General features: G+C 62.8%; 3 protein-coding genes across 4 annotated transcripts in view; 2 read left to right on the top strand and 1 right to left on the bottom strand.

The window, feature by feature from the left end:
• LOC106496054 (uncharacterized) overlaps positions 1-26,321 on the bottom strand; it is a 41,519-nt gene that overhangs the window by 9,435 nt on the left and 5,763 nt on the right. Inside the window, exons 5-14 of the mRNA XM_067292232.1 lie at positions 26,103-26,321; positions 25,481-25,594; positions 23,071-24,164; positions 19,370-19,582; positions 18,117-18,503; positions 16,745-16,868; positions 16,047-16,157; positions 15,351-15,467; positions 13,574-14,695; positions 11,625-11,974 (exon numbers count right to left, since the gene is read on the bottom strand). Coding sequence (XP_067148333.1) covers positions 11,625-11,974; positions 13,574-14,695; positions 15,351-15,467; positions 16,047-16,157; positions 16,745-16,868; positions 18,117-18,503; positions 19,370-19,582; positions 23,071-24,164; positions 25,481-25,594; positions 26,103-26,321 — 3,851 coding nt within the window. The remainder of the gene's footprint in view (positions 1-11,624; positions 11,975-13,573; positions 14,696-15,350; positions 15,468-16,046; positions 16,158-16,744; positions 16,869-18,116; positions 18,504-19,369; positions 19,583-23,070; positions 24,165-25,480; positions 25,595-26,102) is intronic.
• On the top strand, positions 548-6,710 carry LOC106496050 (zinc finger protein 777-like). Of its 2 annotated transcripts, none has more exons than XM_067292116.1 (6): positions 548-709; positions 1,783-1,909; positions 3,120-3,233; positions 3,590-3,721; positions 3,818-3,952; positions 4,479-6,710. In XM_067292116.1, the coding sequence occupies exons 1-6, from the start codon at positions 608-610 to the stop codon at positions 5,351-5,353; spliced, it is 1,485 nt and encodes a 494-aa protein (XP_067148217.1). In that variant the 5' UTR covers positions 548-607; the 3' UTR covers positions 5,354-6,710. The 2 variants fall into 2 exon arrangements, with proteins under 2 accessions (XP_067148217.1, XP_067148218.1); XM_067292117.1 differs by having other exon boundaries at positions 4,482-6,710.
• Positions 7,701-12,552, top strand: LOC136991322 (zinc finger protein 777-like). The gene is made up of 5 exons (XM_067292111.1): positions 7,701-7,754; positions 8,554-8,949; positions 9,383-9,509; positions 9,794-9,913; positions 10,945-12,552. Exons 1-5 carry the CDS (start codon positions 7,731-7,733, stop codon positions 12,003-12,005), a joined length of 1,728 nt encoding a protein of 575 aa, XP_067148212.1. The 5' UTR covers positions 7,701-7,730; the 3' UTR covers positions 12,006-12,552.

The raw sequence follows: 26,321 nt of genomic DNA on the forward strand, positions 1-26,321 counted from the left end.
CGGGGAACCGGGACACGGTGATGGGCCCTTCCCCCGCCCGGGCCGCCCCGCACACCGGTCCCGGCCCTCCCCGCGCCGCCGCCTCCCCCGGCCCCTCACGGTCCCCGCCGCCAGCCCCAGCCCCGGTCCCGCGCCGCCGCGCCGCCGCCCGGGCCTACCTGCGCCCGCCCGCCCGCGCCGCCGGCCGCCGCCAGAGCCGCCGCCAGAGCCGCCCGGGCGCCGCGGGGCCGCCGCGCCGCCAGGGGGAGCCCGCGCCTCTCCGCAGCGCCCCGCAGCGCCACGGCGCCCCCTGGCGGCCGGCGGCCGCGCCGCTCCGCGCTCACCGGGTGCCGGCGGCCGCCTAGGGAGGGGCGGGCCGGGCCCCGCGGGGCGCCGCCGCCGGACCGGGGGCTCCGGTTGGGGGGGGGGGGAGGGAACCGCGGCGGTGCTGCACGGCGGTGGGGGGGGGACGGGACGGGGCCGCCCGGCCGGCGGGGGGCGCTGTGGCGCGGCGGGGCGCCCCCTGGCGGCGGAGGCGGGCGGCGCCGCGGCGGCTCCGGCTCCGGCTCCGGCTCTGGCGGGGCGGGGGGCGGCGCGGGGCCGCCCGACCCTCTGCGTCGCGCGGGTCATGGCGGAGCAGCGCGGCCGCCTCGAGGAGCTGGAGCGGCGGCTGGAGAGCGCCGAGGCGGCGCTGAGGCCCGGCGGCGCCTGGGCCCCGCCGCTGCCCCCGGTACGGACCGGCCCGCCGCGCTCCGGGGGCTCCGGGGGCTCCGGGGGGGGGACACCGGGGACGCCTGTGGGGCCCGCGGGTGGCGTGGGGTGGCACTTAGGGGGCTGCTCGGGGGGCTGGGGGCTGTGTGGGGGCTGGGAGTGAGGCGGTGGGGCTCCCTAAGGGGCTGTGGGGGGCTGTGGTGGCACTTGGGGGTCTGTGGGGGCTGCTCGTGGGGTGTGGGGGCTGTGTGTGGGGCGGGGAGTGAGGCGGTGGGGCTCCCTATGGGTCTGTGGTGGCACTTGGGGGTCTGTGGGGGCTGCTCGTGGGGTGTGGGGGCTGTGTGTGGGGCGGGGAGTGAGGCGGTGGGGCTCCCTATGGGTCTGTGGTGGCACTTGGGGGTCTGTGGGGGCTGCTCGTGGGGTGTGGGGGCTGTGTGTGGGGCGGGGAGTGAGGCGGTGGGGCTCCCTATGGGTCTGTGGTGGCACTTGGGGGTCTGTGGGGGCTGCTCGTGGGGTGTGGGGGCTGTGTGTGGGGCGGGGAGTGAGGTGGTGGGGCTCCCTATGGGTCTGAGGTGGCACTTGGGGGTCTGTGGGGGCTGCTCGTGGGGCTGGGGGGCTGTGTGTGGGGCTGGGAGTGAGGCGGTGGGGCTCCCTATGGGTGTGTGGTGGCACTTGGGGGTCTGTGGGGGCTGCTCGTGGGGTGTGGGGGACTGGGAGTGAGGCGGTGGGGTCCCCTGTGGAGCCCTTGGGGGGGCTGGGGGTGGTGCTGGGGGGTCTGAGAGGCTGGGTGCAACCTTGGGGGGCTCTTTTGAGGGGTTGGGGGCTGTTTTGGGGGGGGGGCTGGGGAGTGTCCGGAGGAGTGCGGGTGATGTGAGATGCTTGGGGGCGGGGGGCTGTGTCACCTTAAGACTCGGGGGATCCTTTGTGTGGCCTTGGGGGGCTGTTGGGGGGCAGCAGCTGCGAGTGAGGCTTGGGGAATTGGGGGGGGGGGCATTTACTTACCTGCGGGTGCTCTGAGCTGCGGGGGCCCCTCGGGGGGGGGTCTGTTCCTTCCCCCCCCCCGCGGCGCTGAGCACAGCCCCTGTCCCGCAGGTGCCGGTGACCTTCGACGACGTCTCGGTGCACTTCAGCGAGCAGGAGTGGGCGAGCCTGGACGAGTGGCAGAAGGAGCTGTACGGCAGCGTGATGCAGGGCAACTACGAGACGCTGGTTTCCCTCTGTAGGGCTCGGTTTGCACTGGTTTGCCAGCGGCCGCTGCCGCCCCGGGAGCTCTCTCGGGGTTGTTGTCCTGCCCCTTTGCGTGTCGCTGGGCTCTGGAGCCTTCCAATGCTCCGCTCGGTCTCTTGTCCCCTCTGGGAGCGAGCGGAGGTTGCCCGCTGTAGAAATCCTGCTGAAAAGAGCCGTGTTTGCAAGCGCTGGGGATGGGACTGAGACGTCCCGAACTGAAAACGCCGCTTTGCGCTGCCTCGTAGCTTGGTGCAGACCTGCCCGCTTGCAGGAAGCGGTGTAAATCAGTTCTCCCAAACGGGATGTTTTTCAGGAATTGCCTTCGGTATTGTTTTTCTCTTTAGAGAATGGGTGTACGTATGAAATGTTCGGAGCTGTGCTTGTTGCGTGACAGCAGCCCGTGCAGCGCGGCCAGGACCGCACACTCATCGTTCTTTCCAGGTGTTCGGACGATGGAGTGGGGGCCTGGATCTCCCAGCAGCGGGTGCCAGGGCTACCCCCTGTTGTCCTGCGGGCTCCTCGCTAAGTGTAGCCTGAGGAACCGGAGTGAAAGTGCTGAGGAACTAGAGGTGTGAGTGTGATCCCAGAGCAGGGCAGGGAACTAGTGTCTTCCTCACGGCAGTGGCTTTTGTCACAGGTGGGACGAGTCGGAGTCTTTTATCCTCGTCCTTTAGTGGATGAGGATCCTCACTTTGTTGTCAGACCGGCTGGTCTCCTGGCTGGTGATGAGCAGTAGATAGCAGTGGTTTGGAGCAGATAAATGTAGTGGGGGCAGACTGCGGAAGTGGAGGTAGAGCTGTTACGTGGGCGAACAGGGTATCAATCAGGACACTTGCAATCCTTTTCCTGTGCTTCAGAGAATTTTCCCACCTGCAGTGTGAATTTCTGGGAGAGAAGACAGTTTCCGTAGCGAGAACTTCCCCTAGATGGAGCGGGGATGGATTTTCCAGTAGTTGTTACTGGCTTTTTTTGGGCCATATCAGAGGGTTCTTTTCGGATTGTCCGCCTAGGACTGCTGCCTGCTGGGCCCTGTCCGTGTCCCGTAACCCCCCGTGTGCTGGCCTTGACACTGTTGGGTTTGGAGATGGAGCTCTCTGGGCAGGCACTGGCCTCTGTGCTGAGGCTGCATGCAAAAGGCTGCGGATGCGCCCTCAGAGATACTGTCCCATCTTGCCCCTGCTGTCTGTCTTGCCCTTGAACAGACTGTGCCCTGTGCAAGCCTGACCTCTTATCTCGGATTGAAAAAGGGGAAGAGCCGTGTGTGCCAGCGCAGTCCGACCCGGAGAGAGCCGACGTGCCTGTGGATCCGCCCGCAGGTGAGTGACGCTGGGTGTCTTCCCTGCCAGGATCCTGGCTCCTCTCCGTGTGTCAGGACAACTGAGATCCCTGCCCTCAGCCGCAGGGATTGAGGTGTCTCCTGTGATGGCAGAGAGCATCCCTCTGTGCTGAGAGAGGATGGGGGAGCATGTGCTGGGACACAGCAGCAGCCTGGAAACCCTCCCTTGGTACAGCAGCTCCTGTGGTAATGCGTGTGCCGCAGGGATCGTGCTCTGCGTCTCCTGCGGCACTGTGAACCTGGGAGGAGGGGACCCGCGGTCCCCCCACGCCTGCGCTTGCTCCTTTGAACTCCCAGCTGGCCGCTGGTAAAGCAGAGCGCCCTTTTTCTCCCCAGAGCTGGACTCTCCTAGCTGTGCGAGCAATGATGCTCTGCTGCAGGTGAAAATGGAGGAGGAGTCTTGTGAGGGGAACTGCGGGGATTTGGAGGAAAACAGGAGCCCAGCAGACCCGCCAGACTGCTGTGCACGTGAGTGGCTGGCAAATCCAGCCTATGTGAGAGGTCTTGGGCCCCTCCTTGGCTGTGTCTAATCCAATATCGTAATCACTATTTCTGCTTTCGCAGCACACGTCCCTCATGGAGTCCTTCCTGTCCCAGTGGATTTCAGTCAACCAACCCCTTCCCCTCCTCAACCTCTCTGTGCGTGCTCTCGTGAAGTGGTGGATCCAAACCAGTCTCCATCTCCTCCCCTTGCAGCAGGTACAGAGTCCTTCCACCCTCTTTGGTGGGGCCTGCAGTCCCACGGGGTGCTGGCACGCTCAGGGAGCAGCAGGAGGTTTCCGCAGCTCTATCTTTGCGCCTGGCGCTTTCAGGACAGGATTTTACGTGATCCAGATGAGCCACGAATGGGTTCTGACAGTAAATGCAGTTGCCAGCCTTGAAACTGTAAGTGGTAAGGCATGGCGTAGTGTGAACCAGCCCCCCTGGTTATTTTGCTTTGAAGGATGAACCCCTGATGTTTCTGTTGGACTCCCCTCATCCTACTTAAGTGCTGTTTGTTGTCTCAGATCACCCTTGGGGTGTCTACAGAGGTGAACTGTAGCTGTGCCCTTTCCTGCAGTTCAGGTGTGAGAACACTGAGCTGGAAGAGGAGAGCAATTTGGAGGTTTGCACCAGCTTGCTGGCTAGCGGGAGGACGAGAGGGAAGGAGGCAGGAACCCTTGGTGTTTATACTTTGTCCTCAAAACTGAGTGGAAAAATGATATTGGTTCTGTAAAATTTCCAGCAGATGCTGTGGTGGGGATTGCAGCAGAAATACAGCCAGTGGAGGTTGCTGCGGAGAAGTCTCCAACACCTGAAATGCCTTTGAAGAGGCTGGAAGAGGAGGATGTGAAAGATTCAGGGAAAGGTGGCCAGGATCCAGTGGATGATGTTCCTGAAGATCCGGGTAAGGAGGTTGTACCAGGTCTTTGCAAAGCAGCGGCACATGCGGATCCAAGCCACTCCGTTACTTCGCTGGGGGACCCCGTGGAGAGCTCCTGCATGGGCAGAACTGCGGCCTGCCAGCGAAACTCCACTCGGGAGAAATTCTACACGTGCCCTGTGTGCGGGAAGAACTTTCTGCTGAGAATAAATCTCATCATCCACCAGAGGAGCCACGCCAGCTGGGTGCCGTACATCTGCACACACTGCGGCAGGAGCTTCAGATCCAAGAAAAAAATCCGACGTCATCTGCATATCCGGGCAACCAAGGGGTCCTGCCTGGGCTCTGATGCCGAGGAATGCTCCGGCTTGGCGCAGTGCCCTGCCTCACAGTCCGCTGCCCAAAACAAGGGCACCGTGGCTGAGTGGGAGAAGTCCAGCCCCAGTAGGTACCCGCTGCCTTCTAGGAAAGTGATATATACTTGTAGCGAGTGCATGGAGAACTTCTCCAGCCAGAGCTTCCTGATCCTCCACCAGAGGATGCACACTGACCAGCACCTCATCCTGTGTCCCTGCTGCAACAGGAGCTTTGCCTGGGCCTCTGACTTTGTCCGCCACCACCGGATCCACACGGGGGAGAGGCCCTATCAGTGCACTGAATGCCAGAAAGCCTTCAAGCGCCACCACCACCTGGTTGTCCACCGGAAGACCCACGCGAGGAGGGAAAGGCCATACTAGTGCAGCGAGTGTGAGGAGTTACCTCTGTCAGCAGCACCTGTTTAAGCACAAATGTGTCCACATGAAGTAGACAGCGTAGCGGGAGAGGGGGGTGAGAGGAGGGCATGGGACGCCAGGTTTGGAGGAACAGGGCAAAGTCAGGAGGTGTCTTTCCTCTTACAGCTGCTGTCTTACCTTCTCCTCTCTACCTCCTCGCCCACTAGTGTGACCGGGTTGGACGAACCCCGGTAGCGTGGCTGGAGCACGCGGTGCTGCGCTGAGCCCAGCCTCCCCCGTTGCAGAGCGGCGCTCAGCCCTGCCCCGTGCTGGACACACCGTCCGTGCTCGGGGGTTGCTCCTCACATCCGAGTGATGGAAGAGCAGCTGCGGTGGGCAGAGACGCTGCGGGGGAGGAACTGGGCGATGTTTAGATGAAGGACTCTTCCCTTTATTAGAGAGTGTAAATAGATGGCTGTAGAAACCAGGTCGTTCCTGACTGCTGAAAACTGCTTCCTTTGGTCATCGTTCGCAAGCACCAGGCTGAGCTCCGCTGTGGCCAGGTGCTGGCTGTGCAGCAGCCGTTGTGCTGTTGCTTCCCAGGCAGTTCTCCACCAATTCCTGGTCTCCCTGTGTAGCTGTTCCGCATAGGCTGTGCGGGGCAGGTCCCGGCATTGCTGTGCGGGACATGGGGGACTTTGTGCACCGGAAAGGTCACCTTGGTCTTCCCCACTGGCCATGCATTAGATGTGAAGTTAGGTAGGGAAGTGAGTGGTCATTTTAGAGCTGAGGAGCTGGGTAGTGAGCTAACGGGGGAAAATAAGTTTGGGTAAAAATGATGCTGAAATAAGACTTGAGCATTCTCAGGGCAGGGTGAGCACTGGAGCTAAGGCTGAAGGGCTTTGAGGGAGCAGATTTAGGGAACGGTTAGGCTGGGTTTTGTAGGAAGATAATCTAAGGAAGGAGATCCTAGAACAATTAGGTCGGTGGGTTGCTGTGTTGAATTTCACCGTGTGCCTTTTTCTCGGTGCTATTGAAGGCCTCTGCCGCGGGGTCCTTTCCCTTGAACGGGCAGGGGCTCTTCGGGACCTTGCTCCACTCGCTCTTTTGGGTAACTGATGGGCCCGTGGGGCCGAGGGGGTGCTGCGGCCCCAGGCGTTGGCCTGCTCAGGGAGGGACTGGTGCTCAGCCCAGCTGCAGCCCCCGCGTGAAGGGCCAGAGTGAACCTGCGAAGGAAGGTTTGAGAATTGGCGAGGAAGCGTCTCTGGCTGCAAGCGAGGAAGGGGTGCTGCGAGGCGGCGCTGGGGCTGCCGCGGTCCCACGCTGAGCTGGCAGCGCTACTGGCATGTAACGGGCTGGAATAAAGAGCAGGAGCCACTTGCGTCCTGTGGCTGTGTCTTGGCTGGCGTGCTGTCCCCGGGGGTGGGCAGCGGGGGTCCAGGGCAGTGATGGGGGGCCCCGGCCGGGCTGCAGTGAGGAGCTGGGGCTGGGGGGCTGGGGAAACATGTCCTGGGGCTGGGGGGGGCAGGGAAGCTGGAACTGGAGGGACTGGGGGGAGGTGGGACCAGGGGGAACTGGGACTGGGGGAGCTGGGACTGGGAGGAACGGGGGGGCAGGGAAGCTGGGACTGGGGGAAGCTGGGACCAGGGGGAACTGGGACTGGGGGAGCTGGGACTGGGAGGAACAGGGGGGGCAGGGAAGCTGGGACTGGGGGAAGCTGGGACTGGGGGGAACTGGGACTGGGGGAGCTGGGACTGGGAGGAACAGGGGGGCCAGGGAAGCTGGGACTGCGGGAAGCTGGGACCAGGGGGAACTGGGGCTGGGGGGGACTGGTGGGCTGGGTGAACTGGGACTGGGGGAAGCTGGGACTAGGGGAAACTGGGACCAGGGGGAGCTGGGCCTGTGGGGGGGGGGGGGAGACCTGGGGTCGGGGGAGCCAGAACTGGGGGGAAGCGGAGCCCTGGGGCTGGGGGACCGTGGAAGCTGGGCTGGGGCTGGGGGGAAGCCGGGGGTGGGGGCAGCTGGGGGCCAGGTCCGGGTCCGGGAGCGCGGGGGGATCCGGGGCCGGGGGACGGCGCTGCCTCGGGGCCGGGTCCCGCCGGGCGGGGGGGGTGTGTGTGTGTGTGTGTGTGTGGCGCTGCGCGTCGCCGAGCCGCCAGGGGGTGCCAGGGGCCGCCGGTGGGGCGCTGCGGTGCCGCTCCCGGGCCGCCAGGGGCCGCTGCGCTGCGCGGAGCCGCCAGGGGTCGCTGTGGTGCCGCTGTGGTGCCGCTGTGGTGCCGCTCTGGGCCGCCGCGCGTGGCGGAGCTGCCAGGGGTCGCTGTGGTGCCGCCGGGAGGCGCCGCGGTGCCGCTCGGTGCCGCCAGGGGTCGCTGCGGGGCGGCGGCGGCGGCGCGGGGCGGCCATGGCCCGCTGGGGCCCCGCTCAGGTACCGGGGGGGCGCGGGGCGGCGGCGGGGCCCGCTGGGGACCGGGAGAACCGGGGCGACCGGGCGTCTCGGCCCCCGGCGGGCCCCGCTGCGGCCGGGGCTCGGCGCGAGGCGGCAGGCCCGGCCCGACGCGGCGCTGCTGTGCTGAGGGGGGCCGCGCCGCCGCCGCCCGGCCCGGCCCGGCCCGGCCCGGCCCGGCCCGGCTCGGCCCTGGCCCCAACGGCGGGAGAGCTCGCGCGGCCGCACCGGGACCCGGCGGCTCCCCCGGCCCCCTCCATCATCTCCGGGCCCCGCCGGTTCCCCCCACCTCTGCCAGCCCCCGCCCGCCCTCAACACCCCTCCGGTCCCCCCCCCCCCGGCGGCACCGACCGCCCCTGCCGGCCCCCCCCCCAGCACCCTCCCCCCCCCACATCCACCGGCCCCCCCCACATCCACCGGCCCTAACGGCCCCCCCAGCACCTGGCACCCCCCCAGCCACCGGCCCTGCCAGTCCCCCCCGGCCCCCCCCCCGCACCCACTGACCCTGCCGGCCCCCCCCCCAGCCCCCCCATCCTACCCCCCCCCCCCCCGGCCAGCACCCATTAGCACCCACCGGCCCCCACCTCGTACCAGCTGGACTGACCAGCTCCCTCCGGCCCTGCTGGCCCCCCCGTCGCGCCCCGGCCAGCTCCGAGGCCCCCGCTGGTGCCTGTTGGCCCTCGCCGGACCCCGGGGCGCTGACCTGCTCCCTCCTGGCCCCCCGGCGTGCGTCAGCCGTGCAACTCAGGACCCCTCTTTTCCCTCCTGTCCCTGCTCGCAGGAGCCTGACTGGGGGCCGGAGCCCTGGCAGCAGGTGCCACCACAGCCCCCCGGCCATGTCCCCATCCCTGTCCCGGAGGGGGACAAGCAGCTGCAGGTGCCCGAGATCTCCCTGTGGACGGTGGTGGCTGCGGTCCAGGCCGTGGAGAGGAAGGTGGAGTCGCAAGCCCTGAGGCTGCTGAGCCTTGAGGGACGAGCGGAGACGGCCGAGAAGAAGATCACGGACCTGGAGAAAGCGGTGCTGGAGTTCGGCAGCCAGCTGGAGAGGAAGTGGGCCGCGCTGGCCTCCCTCGTCCAGGAGAACACGCGGCGCCTGGAGAACGTGGAGCGTCAGCTGCAGAACAGGAGCTGCTGGCCCCTGAGACCCAGCCTGGGCCCCAACGGGGACATGCCCAAGGTAACAGCGTCGCAGGAGGGCCGGGCGGCAGCAGGAAAACCCTGAGCGTTTGCAGTCTTGCTGGGCCCCCACCAGCAGCCTCGCTTCTAGCGAGAGCTTCCTTCCCCCCCGTCCCGCTCCCGCGGTAGAGGCGGGTTGTTGCTGACCTGGCCGCTTCGGGCGGCCTGTGTGGGTAACGGGAAGGAGAGGTGCTTACAGAGCTAGCAGCCACGGGAGCTGTGGACGGAGGGAAACAACGGAGCAAGAGCCATTTGGAAATTTTGAAATTGATCCCTGAGTTCAGTGTCTGCCACGGAGCTCCAGAGGGGAAGAGAGACCTACGTCTTATTTTCCTAGCCTGGCTTCCTGCGGCTGGCGTGGGAGCGGTGGGGATTTCGCGGGTGGGAGACGAAGGAAGAGGGGAAATGCTCACAAGCGCCTTCTGCGGTTTCAGGTCCCGGCAGCTTGTGAGGAGGATGGGATCAGTCTGCCTGAGCAGGAGTGGGGGAGCTTGGACAACCGGCAGAAGGAGCTCTACAAGATGGCAATGAAGGGGAGTTACGAGGCTGTGGTCTCCCTTGGTGAGGATCAATCTCTACCCGCTTTTCAGAAACTCCTAGGTTGAATCTAGCTCAAGGTTGTTTGTAGGCTGTTGTGTTGCGTGGAAGTTTGGTGGAGAACCGGTAGTGGGAGGTGAAGCCTTTTTACATGTAAGGTTTGGTGCTCCTTGCTCATGACTTGCTTGGGACCCTCCAAGCGTCCCACGGCTCCGGCTGTGCGAGAGCAGCCCTTTCTCATCGCCGCAAAGGGGGTCGGTGCCAATCCCCAGCATCAGCTGTTCATACAGCCGCTTCCTCCTTCCTAGGACCGGGTGACACCGGCTCCAAACCCGCTCTGCTGTCGCCAGGTGAAGACGGGGAGGACTCGGCTCCCAGGACTCAGGGGCTGCTGGAGAAGGGAGCCGTCCCTGGGCACCTCGGCTCTGGTGAGTCACAGCAGCTGTCACGCGTGCTCCCGCTCAGCAGCGATCGCTGAGAACGAGCATTAAGAAACGAGCCAAAATGATCTCCTGGAGGTCGTTAAGGGTTGCACGAATGGAAATTAAGAACTGAGGAGGAAAAACACCACCTTAGCGAGAAAGAAATCTAGGAGGGTCCACGCCGAATGCTCTCCTCCTAGGGCAGAGGAGAACCAAGCAGGGTTTATGTTAACTGTGCCCGCTTTGCTGTTGCTCGCACACCTCTGGTACCTGCCCAAAGCGGGATGGCAGTTAGACACCGCTCGCTGAGGATCCTGCCTCACAGCCCTCAGCAGAGAGGGCCCAGCGCAGCCGGTGCCTGTGCGCGAGACACAGCGGCAGCGTCTCTGACAGTGCATCAGGTCCCTGCAGCTTCCAGGCTTGCACAGGGACAGAAACTGTTGGGATTTTAAGCCATGTGACTTGGGCCTCTTTAAAACTTTAAAGAACAAATCTTTAAGCCCAGAACAAGCCACTTGCCAAAGAGAGCGGAAAATAGAGAGGCTGGGATGTCTGCGGCCAGACTTGGCGTGAGTGCGGCTCTGCAGCTGTTCACCTGCAGGCGGACACTCATTTCTGCTCCTGGAAGGCTTTGTTTTGATCCCATTTCCCAGACTGACCCTCCTAAACTTTGCCATTTCTGACAAAGACTCCTTCCAGGACAAATGACTCTGCAGCCTCAACTTTGCATTCGTATTTTTCTCTGTTTTGGCTTCTTTAAGAGTATTGCATTGTCAGGACATCGAATGGCCCTGAAGCTCAACAAGATAACTAGACCCCCCCCCCCCCCCAAAAAAGATGCCAAAGACCCCTCAGCCTCACGTGTCCTTCTCCCTCTTTGGGCATGGTAAAAATCTTCCTGTTCACTTTCTAACGGCACGTTTCTGGGTTCGTCTTGCCAACATGCTGCAGAGGAAGCTCAGCTCCTGCTCCTGAATTGGGGCTCTTGGCATCGGAGAGCTTTCCTTTGCTGGGAATGAATTGCTGTCTCTCGGCAGGTGAGAAGATCGTGATCAAGACGGAGGAGCAGCAGCCGCAGGAGGAAAGATCGGAAATGCTGGCTCTGCCCCGGCCGTCCGCAGTAAGGCTGGAAGAGGAGGCTCCCCTGAGCCAAGAGCAGCCAGTGCCGTGGGAGAGTCACCCTGGCTCGGATGAGCGGAAGGGAACAGGAGACGGCCTAGGGGAGCTCTGCAAGCACCACGCTGCCCAGCCCGAATTCAAGCCCCTGCTTGTCCCGGGGGAAGTTCGCCCTGCCCCAGGCTTGTCTTTCCCAGCAGAGCACGGGCACAGTGTTGGGACTGAACAGCAGTTCTCCCTGCCCCAGGGAATCCAGCTGGGAGAGGAAGCCAGCGCAGCAGCTGCCTTGTCGCAGCCCGGCTTGGAAGAGGATCGGCCGTGCGTGCCGGAGGACGAGCCCCGCATGTTCCCGCTGGGCTGGAAGAGCATCCGGCTGAAGCGGAACCTCCTGGCGCGCCAGCAGAGCCACGCGAGGAAGAACAACGGGTCGTTCATCTGCGCCGCCTGCGGGAAGAGCCTGGCCCACCACGCCGCGCTGCTGCGGCACCAGCGCCTGCACACGGGCGAGCGCCCCTTCCAGTGCCCTGCCTGCGGGAAGAGCTTCAACGAGAAGTCCAACCTCAACAAGCACTACCGCATCCACACCGGCGAGCGCCCTTACCGCTGCTCCGCCTGCGGCAAGGGCTTCATCCAGAAACATCACCTCCAGAAGCACCAGCGCATCCACGGGGTGCAGCTGCGGGGCGGGTGGACAGGCCGGCCGGCGCGGGCCAGCGCCGCCGGGGAGAGGCTCTACCGCTGCATCGAGTGTGCGGAGAGCTTCCCCCAGCAGGCGTCCCTGGAGGAGCACCAGCGCCGGCACACCCAGCAGCGGCCCTTCCAGTGCACCGGCTGCAGCAAGAGCTTCCGCCACCGGCAGTCTCTGAACCACCACCAGAAGATCCACGCGGTCGCCAGCTGTCCTGGTGGGACCAGCTTGCTGAACCACCACCAGGAGCCGGCGAGCAGCCCCTGCAAGGCGTTGACCCAGGATAATCCGTAGCGCGAGGCCTGGAGAAGGGAAGGGGCGGCGCGATTGCAGGCTGCTCCGCAGAAGCGCAGCAGTTTGCGGTGACGGGACACACCACCTGCAAACGCAGCCGGCGTTGCGAAGCCGCGGCGCTGCCCGGCTCTCCCTGGACGCTGCCTCGCGAGACAAGGACGGCGGGTATCTGCTGTGCTGCCCGGGCAGAGGAACGTGCTGCGGGCTGAAGTGACTGGCCCGAGACAAAGCAGAGGAGGTTTGGCAGCAGGGCAAGGTCACGTCGTGCTGCTGCCTTATGAAAGGGGGATTCAGCTGAAGATCAGCTGCCGCCTGTTCGATCCGGTGTTGTGGGGAGTGGTGCGGCTGAACTCAGGGTTACCTAAGTACGACCAGCTACGAGATCGGCTGGGGGTGTTCGGCGGCCCTAGGGAAAGCTGTTGTTGTGGGCGACAGCTGGGGCCGTCGCACAAATTGGGGACGAGGCTTGGATAAAAGATTGGGGTGATGTGGTCTCCTGTGGAGTTTGGGATGGCTGCGAGAGGGGCCGGTTCTTGGGGCAGCTCCCGCAGCCCCTGCACGATCCTCGCTGCCCCCCCCCCCCCGTGCACCTGCTGCAGCTGGGGTTCGATTACCGGGCAGCCGCTCGGTGTTTGCTGTGCTGCCGTGCCCGGGGTGCACCGGTGACTTGGGGCCGGTCTCGTTGTACTCGTGGGGCAGCAGGCGCCTGTCCCACGGGCTTGGCGCGGGCCGAGCCCTGCCACGCAGGCTGGGAAGGAAGGGGGGGGCCCCCCCCCGCAGTGCTGACCCCCGGCAAAACCTCCCGCCGCATCCCCGATTGCTCCGAGGGCCCTGCAGCCTTCCGCAAGGCTCAGGCCCACCCCCGAGACCGAGCGCGAGAGGTCTTCTGCAGAACGCTGTGTCCCAGGGTTGAAAGCTTTTCCCTCCAGCTGGGCGTGCAGGGGCCCTGCCATGGTTTGGGGGTCTATTGGCACCCGCCACAGCCCTGCCACCTCCCCTCTCCCCTCTGCTCCCTCGGGGCTGCTGGCTCTGCCCCGGCTCCCCCGCAGCCCCCCCGGCGCGGCGGGCGCTGCCGCCGTAACGCCAGGCCGCGCTGGGTCCCGCTCCTCGAGGCGGCGGTAACCTCCGTGGGCCGGGGGCAGCCGGCGCCTGTTGGAGGCCGAGCAGGCTGCTCGGCTCCCTCAGCCTCGAGGCGTCTCCCGGTGGTCTCGCGGCTGCACGGAGCCCGGCCGGAGGGAAGAGCGCGGCTCCCCGACAGCAGGGCAGGCTCCGGCCACCTTCCCGGCGTCTTTATTCACAGCAGAAGCAGCTCAAGACTGTAGCAATGCCCCGGGAGATGCAGCCCCCACCCCATGGTCCCTACACGGGGGGGGGGCCAGGAACATCCCAGCACCGTGGCACCATCCCTGGGTCTGTCCCTCCGCTGCGCGGCATCGGCCCCTCACGGCGCTTCTCCCGCGGCGCGGTCAGACACGCTTGCGGCTCACGTTCAATACATCCGGATGGCAACAGCCACGGCACGAGGTGGGGCAGGGAGCAGGGCAGCCGCCCCCGCGCCCCCCCTCGTTACTCCGTACTTTCCACCTTCACGGACAGCACTGAGCCCCAGTGCTCCGGTGGGGGGAAAGCCTGGCCCTCGCCCATACTGCGGGGCGGAAGGGGGGCCGGCGGGCAGCGGGGGGCTGCAGGGCAGGGGCGCTCCCCACCGTGGAGTCGCTGGCGTTCGAGGAGGAGCTCGGGCTGCACGAAGCTCTCGGGACAGTCCCCACGCCGGCACGGCTGCTCCCCGCCGTGGGTGAGCGCGTGCCGCAGGAGCCAGGAGCGGCACGCGAAGCTCTTGGCGCACTCGGAGCACTCGTACGGCTTCTCCCGGGAGTGGTTGTGGAGGTGCTTGAGGAAATAGGGCTTCTGGGCGAAGCTCTTGCCACACTGCGCGCACCGGTAGGCCCGCTCGCCGGCGTGCGTGTTCTGGTGCACCGTCAGGTTGGCCAGGCGCGTGAAGCTCTTCTCGCACTGGGTGCACTTGTAGGGCTTCTCGCCCGTGTGCGTGCGGCGGTGCTGCTCCAGCGTGGACAGGCGCCCAAAGCGCTTCTGGCACTCGCCGCAGGCGTAGGGCTTCTCGCCGGTGTGGGTGCGCTGGTGCTCCAGCAGCGTGGAGAGCCGCCCGAAGCGCTTGGGGCAGGTGCCGCACGGGTAGGGCTTCTCGCCCGTGTGGGTGCGGTAGTGGGTGGTGAGCGTGGACTGGTGGACGAAGCTCTTGCCGCACTCCGTGCACACGTGGGCGCGGGGGCCGGTGGCATGTGCGCGGCCCTGCGTGACCACGCCGGCTGGCGGTGCCAGGCCCTGGGGGCGCTGCCCGGGCCGGGCCGGGTGCCGCCCCGGTTGCGTGCACTGGTGCTGGGCGAAGAGCTCTTGGTGGCTGAAGCTCCTGCCGCAGGCCGAGCACAGGAACGGTCTCGCTGCCGCGGCCTCCACCGTGCCGGCACCTCCCTCGGGCAGGGCGGGTCGCTCCAGGGCCAGGCCCGTTCGTGCTGCATCCTGGCTCTGCGGAGCCTCACCTGCTCGGCCCTGCTGCGTGCCTGGATAAGCGCTGCCGTCCAGCCTTCCCGCCGCAGGCCGGGGCGGCTCCAGCGCTGTCACGTCCCGCTCCGTGTCCTGCTCCCTCTCGCGGCCGGGCAGCCAGGCTGCTGCTGCAACAGAGAGGCCGACATCAGAGCACAGCACTGCCCCGGGGAGCAGGCGGGAACGGCCGCCAGCATGTCACACGCCGCCGCGGCACAGCCGGGCCGGTGTCACGGCCCCCAGGCGTCACAGACACCTTCGAGATGAACTTGCAAACTCATGGAAACCAAGCGCGAAGGGGCCCCGGCCTCTGCGTGGGGGTGCCGGCGTGGAGGCGCGTAGGGCGGCCGTGTTGCCCAGCCCCGAGGCCGGCGCTGAGCGCAGCAGCGGGGCTGCGGAGAGCTGTGCAGGGCGTCCCTGGATGCTAGCATCCCGGCCGCGGGAGCAGCGACGGCACGGCCGCACGCGCACGGGCGAGAACGCGTTCACCAGAGGTGTGAACACCTCTGCTCCGGGCAGCGCTGGGAGACCCCGATGAGCAGCGAGGGCCAGCTGCGAACAGAGCGAGGCTAAAACGCGACCTGGTTCCTGCCAGTCCCCTCGGCTCTGTGCTGCAGCCGGTCTGAGGGCTCTGCCCCAGCGAGGAGCTGCCCTGCGGGAGCGCAGAGCCGCCGGTCACCGCCCCAGCGTGACGGGGAGCAGCGATTGAGGCTGAGTTCTTAATTTCCCTCCTGCTTTCGAGCTTATCTGCAGTGTTCAGGGCCACCTGGGCCCATCACCCACCTGCTGGGGCATCCCGAGCATCTCCTTTTTCTTCCACATCGTGCTGGTGCTCCTTGACCTGCTCTTCCTCCTGCTTGATCTGTGGAGAGACTTCCAGGCTGCGGCTCAGAGGCTCTGCTAGGGGAGGTGAAAATTAAGCTAAGTTCCCTAGGAAATCACCGACCCTCAGAGAACAGGACTTTTCTCCCCTGCACCACAGCTTGTCTAACCGACTGGGGTCGCTGACAGAGATCCCAGCCACAAAAAGGTCCGGCTGGATTTAGTGCAGCCAAAATCCTCTTGTTCTCCCTGCTCCCCCCCTGCGTGCCAGGTCCAAGCGAGCGTAGGGCCAAAGATGGACCGTACCCTGGGTGTGTTTGCACAGCCAGTACCTGCACAGCTCCTACACCACGCGGTGCATCCCCGCTTATTTGCTCCTGGAAACCTCATGCCTTTGAGAAGTAATTCCGTAAACTACTCAGAGTAACGTGAAATAAGACTGCTGGAGGAGAACACCTTCACCACCCGCTTTGCCTGCAGAGCGGATATAGAGGGAACAAAAGCCAGAGCTCTGGAGCACTGCAGTATTGCAGCAGGCGAGAGGGCTCGAGATGGACACCGGGTGGCCAAGGTGATCGCAGAGGCGGCTCCAGAGCAGGCAGGACGCACTGACGCGACAGCTCAGGCCCACCCGTGCGACGCTCGGGCGCCCCTCACCTGCGCCGGGGTCCGCGGAGCTCGCTCTCCCCTCCTGGCCCGGTCGCCCCCTTGGACGTGGCTCTTCTCGCTCGAGCCGAGACAGAACATCAGGCTTGGAAATGGCGTAGTCTGCTTATGGGAGAGGACACGACAGGGGATAACCAAAGGCAGAGTCACAGTTTAGAGTCCCTCACTGGAGCGAACAGCTACGGAGCAATCGGCCAACGGGGCCGGCACTGCACCTCCCTGGAAGGCAGCAAAACAGAGTCACGAGTGGGTTTGCAGAGGCGATGGTCCGTGGCGCTAACGACAGGCTTTGCGGGGAGAGGTAACGTGTCCGGCGGGCAGACGCGACCGCCGCCACAGCGCTTCCGGGACCAGGAGCGGCCCTGCGACGTGGCAGCCCGTCCCACCCGCAGGGACGGGCAGCAGCAAGCGCCGTTACCCGTCCCTTTCCTTCGGGACGCCTCGCGCACCGTACGGCAAGCCCCTTGCCCTGCACGGGACGCGAAGTGCTGCGCAGACCCCTCCCCGTGTCACGCTAAGGTCCAGGTCAGCCCGGAGAGGGCTCTGCGCATGGGATGGAGGGTTGTGCTCACCACCGCGACCTCGTGGCAGGTGGATGGGATGGAGCTGCGCTCGCTGCTTATATGCCGAGAGCACATACAGCGTCTAGCCCCGAGCCTCGCGGAGCGGCGCTTCGCCCCAGCTCTTACCTAGCGAGATCAGGGACTCGCAGGCCCCTTGCAGCACGTTCCTGCACCATTCCTTCTGCCGGTCCTCCCGGCCTCCCCGCTCCTCGTGGGGCAACACCGTCTTGTCGTCGAACGCTGCCAGCACCTGCAAGCAAATGTTCAGCTCGGCACCGCTGGGTGTCACAACCCGATGCGTGGCCAATCCGGAGAACAAGGAGCCCACGCACATCGCCACTCCAGCACTGCCTCTGCTCTAGTTTAACCAGTATTTACACACACGAGAGACACGGGAGGGGAGGGAAAAGAGGTTGGATTTGCTAGCAGGAAAGCCAGTACAGCGCAGCACTTGAGGAAATGGTCTCAGCGGTGTAAGGAGGCCTGCGTGCACCTGCTGCAACCAGAGATTAGTTAGGAAAATGGGGGCAACGGGAGCACAGTCCTGCAGCTCTAAATTAGTTTTAATGCAGGACATTGCAAATGCATAACAGAGAAAGAGGCCTTGCATTTGAGGGGAAAAAGACAGACAGATCCCAGGTAAAGGTACCTGCAGGTGTCTTACAGCTCCCTCCAGCTGGGGCTACGTTTCAATTTTCTACAAAGAGTCTCTAGTGTTTGTCAGCACCTGTGTGTGCAGCGCTGACACTTGATTTAAGTGCTGGTAATCGTCTGGGTGCGTGGCAGCAAGGCAAACAGTCCTGCTGGGGACAGAGGAGCTTGGTGCCGGGGGACTTCAGCAGTAACACAGCCACGTGGGAATGTGGTGGCCCAGCCAGGAGCGTCACAGGGGGACAGACGTGCTCCGTGGTCTCCCTTTGCCTACTGCCAGCGGGCACTTCGTTGCGGTTTGGGAAATCCCAGCTGCGTCCCTGGCCGTTGCAAGGGGGTGTGAGCGAACAGCGTGTCCCAGGCACAGGGCACAGGGAGTGAGCTGATGCTCCTTGAATTGGCATCGCTCACACTGCCCTGGCATCAGGAAGGACGATCCCATCCCACACGGGACGTGGGCTCCGTGTTGGAGACACAGGAGGAACAGTGTGACCAGGGTGGCAGCGGAGGCAAAGCAAGAAAGGCTCCCTGGCATCCCGGCATGAGCGCTCTGCTTCTCTGATGCCCCCGATGTGCCAGCCAGTTTAAGGCCTGGGATGCCAACCACATGCCCTGCTAGCTGTGGGGTTAACCGGTCCCCTCGGAGCACACGGGAACCTTAATTCACACACTCAAAAACCCAGGAAAGATGAGGCTCGACAGCTAGCGTGACCTTCCCCCAGTTCAAGTATTCCTGAAGGCAGTAACACACCCTGAAGCTAACTAAACTGCTCTAACTCAAAGGCTTTTAAACGAAAAAGGCCACCCCACTGTCACCCCTGCTCTGCTGAAAGGAAGAGGCAGGTACCTTTGGGATGTCTCCGTTAACACCGGGCGGCAGCCGCAGGATCCAGAAGTTCCTGTTCTTCAGCAGGTTCTCCATGTTCTCCAGGCGCCGCTGGAGCAGCTCGTACTCCTGGATGAGGGTGCCCAGCGCGGCCCACTTGCTCTCCAGCTGGTTCCCGAACTCCATCTCTGTTTTCTCACAGTCAAATATTTTTTTCTCGGTTGCCCCTGTTCTCCCCTCCAGGTCTAGCAGCCGTGTGGCAAAGGAATCCACCTTCCTCTCCACGGCTTGGACTGCTGCCACGAGGGTCCGCATGGAAATCTCCGTGTTCTGGGGAGGTGTTTGCTCCGGGACAGCGGCAGGTTGGAGAGGCATCGGGCAGCAGGGTCCGGAGTCCCATCCCTGCGCCTGTTCGCCAGGAGAGAGAGAGAGAGGAGGAAAGGCGCTGAAGCGACGGCACGCTCAGTTCAAAGCGGCTGCAGAGCGGATGAAGAGAGCCCTCTCCTCACCGCACTGCCCGGCGCGTTCCCACGGGCCAGCTCCCCACAGCCCCGGAGACTCGGCGCCTCCGCGTGGATCTCAGTAGCCTGTTTCCCCCCAGGGGCTTGAACTGCCCCACTCTTCCCTAAAGTTAAGCAATCCGAAAGGGGCTTTTCAGAGCTCCACGCGCTTCTGCCAAGAGCTCCAGGAGCCAAGATTAAAAGCCGGCCCCTTTGGCTCCCCCCCCGGCCCCCCGGGAGCGATTGCTGGGCTCGGCCCCGTGACGGGGGGGGGGGGGGGGGGGTCTGCCCCGGTGGGAGCGTCCTGCCCCCAGGGCCGTGGGGAGGGGGGGGGGCGCGTGTCCCTAGGGGCGCCGGGGCCTCGGGGCGGGGGGGGGGGGGGGGGCACAGCCAGGCCGCGCTCCCAGGGCACGATGCCGGTTTGGGACGGAGCCTCCCGGGGCGGCAGATCCGCGGGGTCGAACCGGCGCTGGGAGCTGGGACAGGGTGGTGCTGGGGACACCCCGGGGGGGGGGGGTGACGCCCCGGGGGACACTCCGGGGACAGCGGGGGGGTGACAACGGCATCGGTGAGGCCGCCCGGGGACGGGGGGGGGGGGGGTGACGACGATGACACCCCGGCGGACACCCGGGGGGGTGGCGATGACGGCACCCCGGCGGACACCCGGAGCCGGGGGGGGGGGTCACCCCGAGGAAGCGGGGACACACAGGCCCCGGCACGGCCGCGGGCCGGGCGGGCGGCGGGGCCGGAACCGTCACCGTCACCGTCCCTTACCTGCGGCGGCGCCCAGGCGGCCATGGCCCCGGCGGGAGCCGGCGCGGGGCCGCGCTGCACGCCGGGAGCACACCTCGGCCCCGCCCATCGGGAGCCCGTAGCCAACATGGCCGCCGCCGCTGCTTCCCGCTGAAGCTGGGCGCGGCCATCTTGGCTGAGGGCGCCGGCGGCGGCTTCCGCCATGTTGGCTATGGGCAACCCTGCCCGGTCTCCCTTTGGGGAGCCGGTGCGAGGCGCGGCGGCGGGTAGCGGCGGAGTCGCCTCCCGGGTGTTTCGTGGCATTTAAACTGCCCCCTCGCGAGTCCATAGACCCGGGCATGCCCCGGCCTTTTCGCTCTCTCCCTGGACGGTGGTGCCTCCATGCCATGATCCCAGCTGCCTGCTCTGACATTCCCAGCGGTGCGCGCAGCCCTCCCGACGCTCCCACCCCCGTGTTCTGCCTTACGGCGACATAAAGCCCTGACTCGCTCTCGCACTCTGCCTCAGGACACCCAGCATTTTTCTGGCTCGTCCGTCCGTCGCCGCATCCGGAGGCGATCGCAGCGCTACGAGCAACGGCTCCGTGATCTTCCCCGAGCTGCTGCTGCTGCCATTTGCTTCGATCTGCAGTCTGCGCGCCCGGTCGCCGTTCCCACAGCACCGCGGGTGTCCGCTCAGACCCATCTCAGCTGCCTTCTCCGCAGGAGAAACGGCCCCGGCCTCAGCTCCGCTCCTCAGGGTGTGCCGCGGTTGTGTCACGAACGCCTTCCAACGCACAGGCAATTCCTCCAGCTCGGGATGGAAGAGGTGTTCCCTTGGCCCGAACCGCTCGGTATCCACATTAATGCTTTATTAATGCTTTGAGTCATTACATCACTCACAGCGGAGAGGCGAGGAACAGCCGGGAACGCACCATGCACCGGGCTGTTGTTCTCGCTGCCCGCAGCACAGCGGAGCCAGCGCTGTCCCACGCCCTTCAGATCCCACCTGGGATAACGCCGGGGTCGGTACAATAGCGGTGCTCGGATCTTGGAGGTTTTCATTTTGGCTTGTAGACAACAGCAGCTGTTGGTGGTTGCAGAGCGGATGGCCGGCACACCGCCTCATCGGCACTGGTCCCACGGGACTTCACGATGCGCCTCGGGTAGCTAAGCAACTCCCAGCTCCTGCTCTGAGCTCTCCCGAATAAATCAGTGTATCTGACGTCGATACTCACACGGTGAACGTCCCTAGGTCACCGCGAACGTCCTCCTCCTCATCCCCAAGGAGCGGAGCACGGCTGGAGCGCGGGCACTGCGTCACCACAGCAATCTACGTAGGAAAAGTCAGTGGGACTGTCTTCGGAGACCAGAGCTCCAAACATTATCCTAGGCTCAAAGCAGCGTGTTTCAGTGAAATGTTAAATGGTGAAATACACCCCAGGCTTATCGAAGGCACCGCTGTGTGTGTGATCACAGCTACGGGTGTACAAATGCTGCAAAAGGAAGACCAAGAAAAACAGGAAAATGTACGGACAAATACTTTATTAATCCCATAGCCTGAGAGAAAGATCTGGGACCTCACACCAACGCCGGTCCCAGTCACGACAACATACCAAGGCCCTGGGCTGGGCAATCAGCCCGAGGGAGAGGCCAGCTCCTCCACGAGACCCCGCGCCGGGCTCAGAGGCCCAGCTCTGCCCACTGGCGATACCGCTGCCCCAGCTCACTCATCCCACGCAAGTCACAGGCATCAATGGCTCAACCGGGCAGCGGTAACCAGCTCGGTCACTCGAGCCCACACAGCTGCGCCCGTGCCGGCTGGGGGAACCCAGGCCAGAGCGCGAGCTTGCTCCCTGGCCCCACCATCGCAGCACAGACCATAAGGCATCGACTGCCTCTGCATCTCACAGGGCTCTGCAGCGCGGGCTGACTTGTCTGGCCACCGTCACCCCTTCATGGCTACGATACAGTCTAGGCACACTCTGCATTGCAATCTCAAGGGACGGGAAACGGGAGCAAGGAAACGGCCCACCGGAGCGCTGGGACATTCTGTGCATCCGAAAGGAGCTCTGAGGAGGAGACCCTCCGTGTCTCCATCTCCGACGCCACCTCGGAGGGGAACGGCAGTGCTGCCCCGGGTGCAGTCCGCTGAGCACTAACGAGTTACACCACGACACAGCAGGAACAACATTATCTCAGTGCCCAACGCACACTGCCAGCAGCAGCCCCGTCTGCAGCCCGTTAGACCCTGCAAACGGCCAGAAAAGTGAAAAACATTCTGAGCAAACCCTGCCCCCTGGCCTGGGAGGGAAAGAGTTGGTCATTTCAAACTATTACATCAAACACAATTTAATGGGAAAACAGAAAACTAAAATCAAGAGTCCTAAAAGCCTATCAGTTTGCCATGCACAGCGATGCCACCAGGACAGGCTTGATCCCTCTGCGCATGTGCTTCGTGCTTCCTACTAGTGCACATCCATGGGGGGCTCTGGCTGTGGACGTGAACAGCTGAAAGGACTCTTGGGGATGCCTGAGCCACGTCAGCTAACCCAGCCTGGCTTTCGCCGATTAGGGGCTGCCCGCGGGCAGATCTCGCTCCAGGGCGCGTCTGAGGTAGCTAGCATGACTAGTCTTTCACAGGATCAGTTACTGATGGATTCTGCACATGGCTACGTTGGATGCAGAGACCGGGGCTTCCCTTTGCAGCAGTGCGGAGCGGAGGGGACGAGCCCAGCGTCGTCGGCGTGTGTCAGGACATCCCGGCTGACACATCGGAGGCGGAGGAGGGGTCCTCGCAGGGCCTGCTGCAGCAGTGCAGGGGGGGCTGGGGTAATCTTACCCGTTACGTATTTCCGAAGGGACTCTCCATCTATGCCTGTTACTAGCCTGAGGGATATTAACCCTGTTACATATTTCCAGTCGTTGAAGGATGGGCTCTTTGAAAGGAGTAATGCTGCTGGGGCCTCAGAAACACTCGCAGCATCCTTGCAAACAGAAAATATCGCAGTTCGATTCATTCTATTTATGTGCCATTGTGGTTGTTGCATAAAATGTCAAGCTCACCTATGCAATACAGATATTCTCAAACTGATCTAGCACTTAGCAATCAGATTCTGTCACTGGGCTGGGTTATATGACAAGCATGGCTAGGACAGGAAGGAGCCTCAGAGATGCCAGGCCAACAGGGTGAACTGTTGCTTCTGCCAAAGTGGCCCTGAGATGACAGCGCAGACTTTCTCCCCTTTTTGCCCCATAGTAAAGAAACTTTAGCAGTGAAATGAGCTCTTTGGGAATCCAGCCGGGCTTACTCTCAGGCTGATTCCCTTCTGTCCGTCTTCTTCACTGTGCAATTTTATTTCCAAATCCAAGGGATCAGCTCCAACATCATGTAATGGGTGAGCTCAGTTCCTGTTTGCAATTCCCCTTGCAAGGGCTGCAGAAGAGATATCTGATAATCTAGGAAGGTCAGTGTGGGTTAATTTCTTGCATCAGCCAGCAGACACAAGAGTCTGAGGAATGGTAAAGCATTTTGTATCACTACGAGTGTCTGTAATTTGCTCTCTTTGATGGTATCCAAGTTTTGATTCATTCTATAATTCAGGAAAGCTCACCAAATCCAGATTACAGATGGTCTACAAACCCCAGTGCCCCACCATGTCCAAAATCTGTCTCAACACTCACGCTGTTTCTCTCTAGGGACACAAGCAGTTTGGATCTCTCCTATTGTCATTTATCAGTCACCCCCAAAACCACTGCCCTATTTCCTAGTCTTACAACAGGCTGGACTGCTCTGCCACCAAAGCAGTGGATTTGGCAGTGCTTATCTGAAAGTACGAGATTTGCAGGACTGACCAAGAGAGCATCAGCTTTGGTTGCAGTGGGTGCAGGACTAACCTCTCTCTTCGACGCATGATCTAGTGAGCAAGGAACACCCCCTTCTTTGGGTAACCCTGGGGCTTCTCTTTGCTGGGGCTGCTTGGGCCCTGGCGGGACAGCCTTGGGTTGGGCTGTCTTGGGCTGCTGGACCATATCCAGGGCTTTCTGGCGGTCGTGTATTTTCTGGTGGCGTGAAAGGTGCGTTCTGCGGGTGAAGGATTTCTTGCAGTCACTGCAGTGATATGGTCTGTCACGGGCGTGGGTCTGCAGGTGTCTCCGAAGGGAAAAGGGGCATGAGAGACTCTTCCGGCAAACAGTGCACTTCAGCAAAGACTTCTCATGAGTCCTACTTCTGTGGTTTTGGGAGAAACGCGTGCTGGACAGGCTCCTTGCGTCCGGTTCATTCTTTGCCTGGCCCAGCCAGGACTCCCCAGCGCGCGCCCTGTGATCCAGGCTGTGGGCGCTTCCATAGAGAGCCCCGCAGAACTTCCTCCTCGGCCGGATCCTCAACTCCGGATGGACATTCCCCCAGACCTTGGCCCCAAAGGCCCTGCCTTCTGTGTGGATGCTCTGGTGCAGGTCGAGATGGCTTTTGTCTGCGAAGCTGATCTCGCACACCGTGCATTCATAGGGCCCCTCTTTGGCATGGCTCCGCTGGTGGATGATGAGGTTGATTTTCAGACGGAATCGCTTCCCACACTCGGTGCAGGGGTGCGCCCACTCCCGCACATAGCCCCGACGACAGGTACCCATCAGCAGGCTGCTGGCTGAACACCTGTTCGGCTTCTTCTTGCTCTTGGGCTTGGCCTCCTCCTTTTTTGGGCATTTCTGGATCTCTAGGTCAGGAGAGGCTGTGGAAACCTCTGGCAATGCCTCGGGCGCTTCCTCCTTCACCTCCACGTTTTCAGGAGGAGAAGTCCCCTCACACGCCATTTCATTTTTCAGTGAAAAGCCTTCCTCTGCAATGGAATGACAATACAGGTATTAGTCGTTCATGCTCTTAGGGCGATCCCAGGTTGTGGTTGAGTCCCAAAGCACTGGGCAGGCTTTTAGCAAAAAGGGAGTTACCAAGAAATCTGAGAACAGAGTTGGAAAGAGCACAGAGTCCTGCCCACATGCAGTAAGTAACCCAGTGTGGTCTCAGGTACAGCAAATCTGGAGCTCCCAGGAAGCACCAAGACTGTGGTCTGTTGCAGTGCAATTACGGCAGGGTTGCGCAAAGGGATCCACCTCTAAAACCACGGCAGCAGTGACTGCCACAAGACGTAGCAGGAAAAAAAGATCACTGAAGAGCCAATCTGCAGCACTTCCAGGCTCTTCACTTCTGTCACACTTGTGACTAGCATTAAACGCCGAATGTTAAAGGCAAAGCAACCCTAATGAGGGCGGTGCAACTCAGACTTGCGGTGAACTCTCCACAATCCCCCCCGCAGCCAGGCAATTTAGTCTGCACAAGCCCTGCCCAGAACCAGTCCTGTTTATCTTCTGTGCACCATGCCCAGAAATAAACTCTGAAGTCCCTGAAGGAGGAACATGCTCTGCACGTTAGCTTGGCAAAGCTTCAGCAGCCGAACGGAGGGTCTCTGCAGACCGCCGTCCCCCCTTCCTATGTCCCGCACCTCCTCTGCTCCCGCAACAGAGAAGAGGACCTTATCACGGGAAGCATTAGGCAATGTGAGCGTGAGGTCAGGCAGCCAGCGCTACTGCAATGCAGTGAAGCCGGGAGGCAGGAAGCACGCTACTGCTGTAAACTTCCTTCTCCCTCCTCCCTGTTCTGCTCCGCTGCTGAGGCTCAACAGCTCCAGCCAGATCTGGGATCCAGGACTGCTCTCTGCTGCCCACTCTCCTCTTGCCCAGGCTGGCTTGAACGCTACCCTCTCTTTATGCTGCTGCGCGGTTTAGCATAGTTCTCCCACAATTTCTGACAGAAGAATCCTGACTGCACTGTTGTTCTTGCCGCAGGCAGGGCTCAGACGCCCCACCCAACACCAGCCCTCTTCCTTACCAGGTGATAAAGGAGAGGTCTGAAAACAGCCCGGGTTGCCATGGCCATGCAACACTGCCCTTCTCAGAAATCCCTGCGTGTCTCCAGCTCCCCCTCTCTGCAGGCACCAAAAGAACCAACTGCAAGCCATGAACCCTCCTGGCCAGAGCCCCAGCGCTTTCCTCTCTATCCCCATTTCAAGCACACTGGAGAGCTGGGAGACACTATAAAATTGGAACAGCTGCTCCCTGCCTGCAGGACACCCTGTCACCCATGTACAGGGTTACTCACTGGCGCTGAACTCAACTGGGTCCTCTTCCACCTCTGTCTCTGGCTGATCCTCCCTGCTCAACTCCTCTTCTTGTGCACTCAGGGACATGACATTCATCACCAAGATGGGGAGTTCTGTTCGCAGAGAAGAGAACAGCAATTTTAAACACCCACAGAGAGCCTGGAGAGCTTCTCATATCTTCCTGCTCTGGTATGATCCTGGCTGGAGATGTATTGGGAATACGAAGAAGAGCCAGAGAAAGCTGCAGCTCATGAAGCCATTACATGCGCTGAAGGAAAACATGTAAGGTGTTAGCAGGAACTGGAGCGAGCCACACGCAAGCTCCAAAAGCAGAGAGAGGACTGAAAGGAAAGTCACCAAGGTGCCACATGCTGTCACTTCTTCAGAGCAACCTCATCCCTCCTGTTGTGTTCAGGTCCTTGAACCCCTTCTACTTTCCCCAGTAACACCTCGACGCTGCCTGCCCCCCAACCCAGGACTTCTGCCTTGCCCTGGTAATGCTCCTCTAAGCACAGAGGCTTGCCATGCCCTCTCCCACAGACACTGCTAGGAGATCTTCCAAGAAAGCTGGGACAGGAACAGCCCAGGGAAGCATGTCCTCATGACACCCATGTAACTCACCTGTGTCAGCTTCCATGGGGACTTCCTCTTCCAATGCCTTTTCCTTCCCGTCTGTCTCTTCTGGTGGCTGCGGGGGCTCCTGACTGTCTTGGATGCATGTCTGTGAGGGCTCCTGACTGTCTTGGATACCCGTCTGTGGCGGTTCCTCACTGTCTTTGGTGCAGAGCTCTTCATCCCTCTCCATCTGGGCCAGGATGTCAGGCTTGGACACAGCATAGT

Source organism: Apteryx mantelli, chromosome 2, assembly GCF_036417845.1.
Source record: "Apteryx mantelli isolate bAptMan1 chromosome 2, bAptMan1.hap1, whole genome shotgun sequence".
Taxonomy (NCBI): domain Eukaryota; kingdom Metazoa; phylum Chordata; class Aves; order Apterygiformes; family Apterygidae; genus Apteryx; species Apteryx mantelli.

Bases quoted from the DNA above. Each gene is read 5' to 3' on its own strand.
- LOC106496050 (XM_067292116.1), top strand. From the start codon at position 608: ATGGCGGAGCAGCGCGGCCGCCTCGAGGAGCTGGAGCGGCGGCTGGAG. The intron at 3,234-3,589 runs GTGAGTGACGCT...TTTTCTCCCCAG, and splicing joins GCCTGTGGATCCGCCCGCAG to AGCTGGACTCTCCTAGCTGT. The intron at 3,722-3,817 runs GTGAGTGGCTGG...CTGCTTTCGCAG, and splicing joins CCCGCCAGACTGCTGTGCAC to CACACGTCCCTCATGGAGTC.
- LOC136991322 (XM_067292111.1), top strand. From the start codon at position 7,731: ATGGCCCGCTGGGGCCCCGCTCAG. The intron at 8,950-9,382 runs GTAACAGCGTCG...CTGCGGTTTCAG, and splicing joins CCAACGGGGACATGCCCAAG to GTCCCGGCAGCTTGTGAGGA. The intron at 9,510-9,793 runs GTGAGGATCAAT...CCTCCTTCCTAG, and splicing joins CGAGGCTGTGGTCTCCCTTG to GACCGGGTGACACCGGCTCC.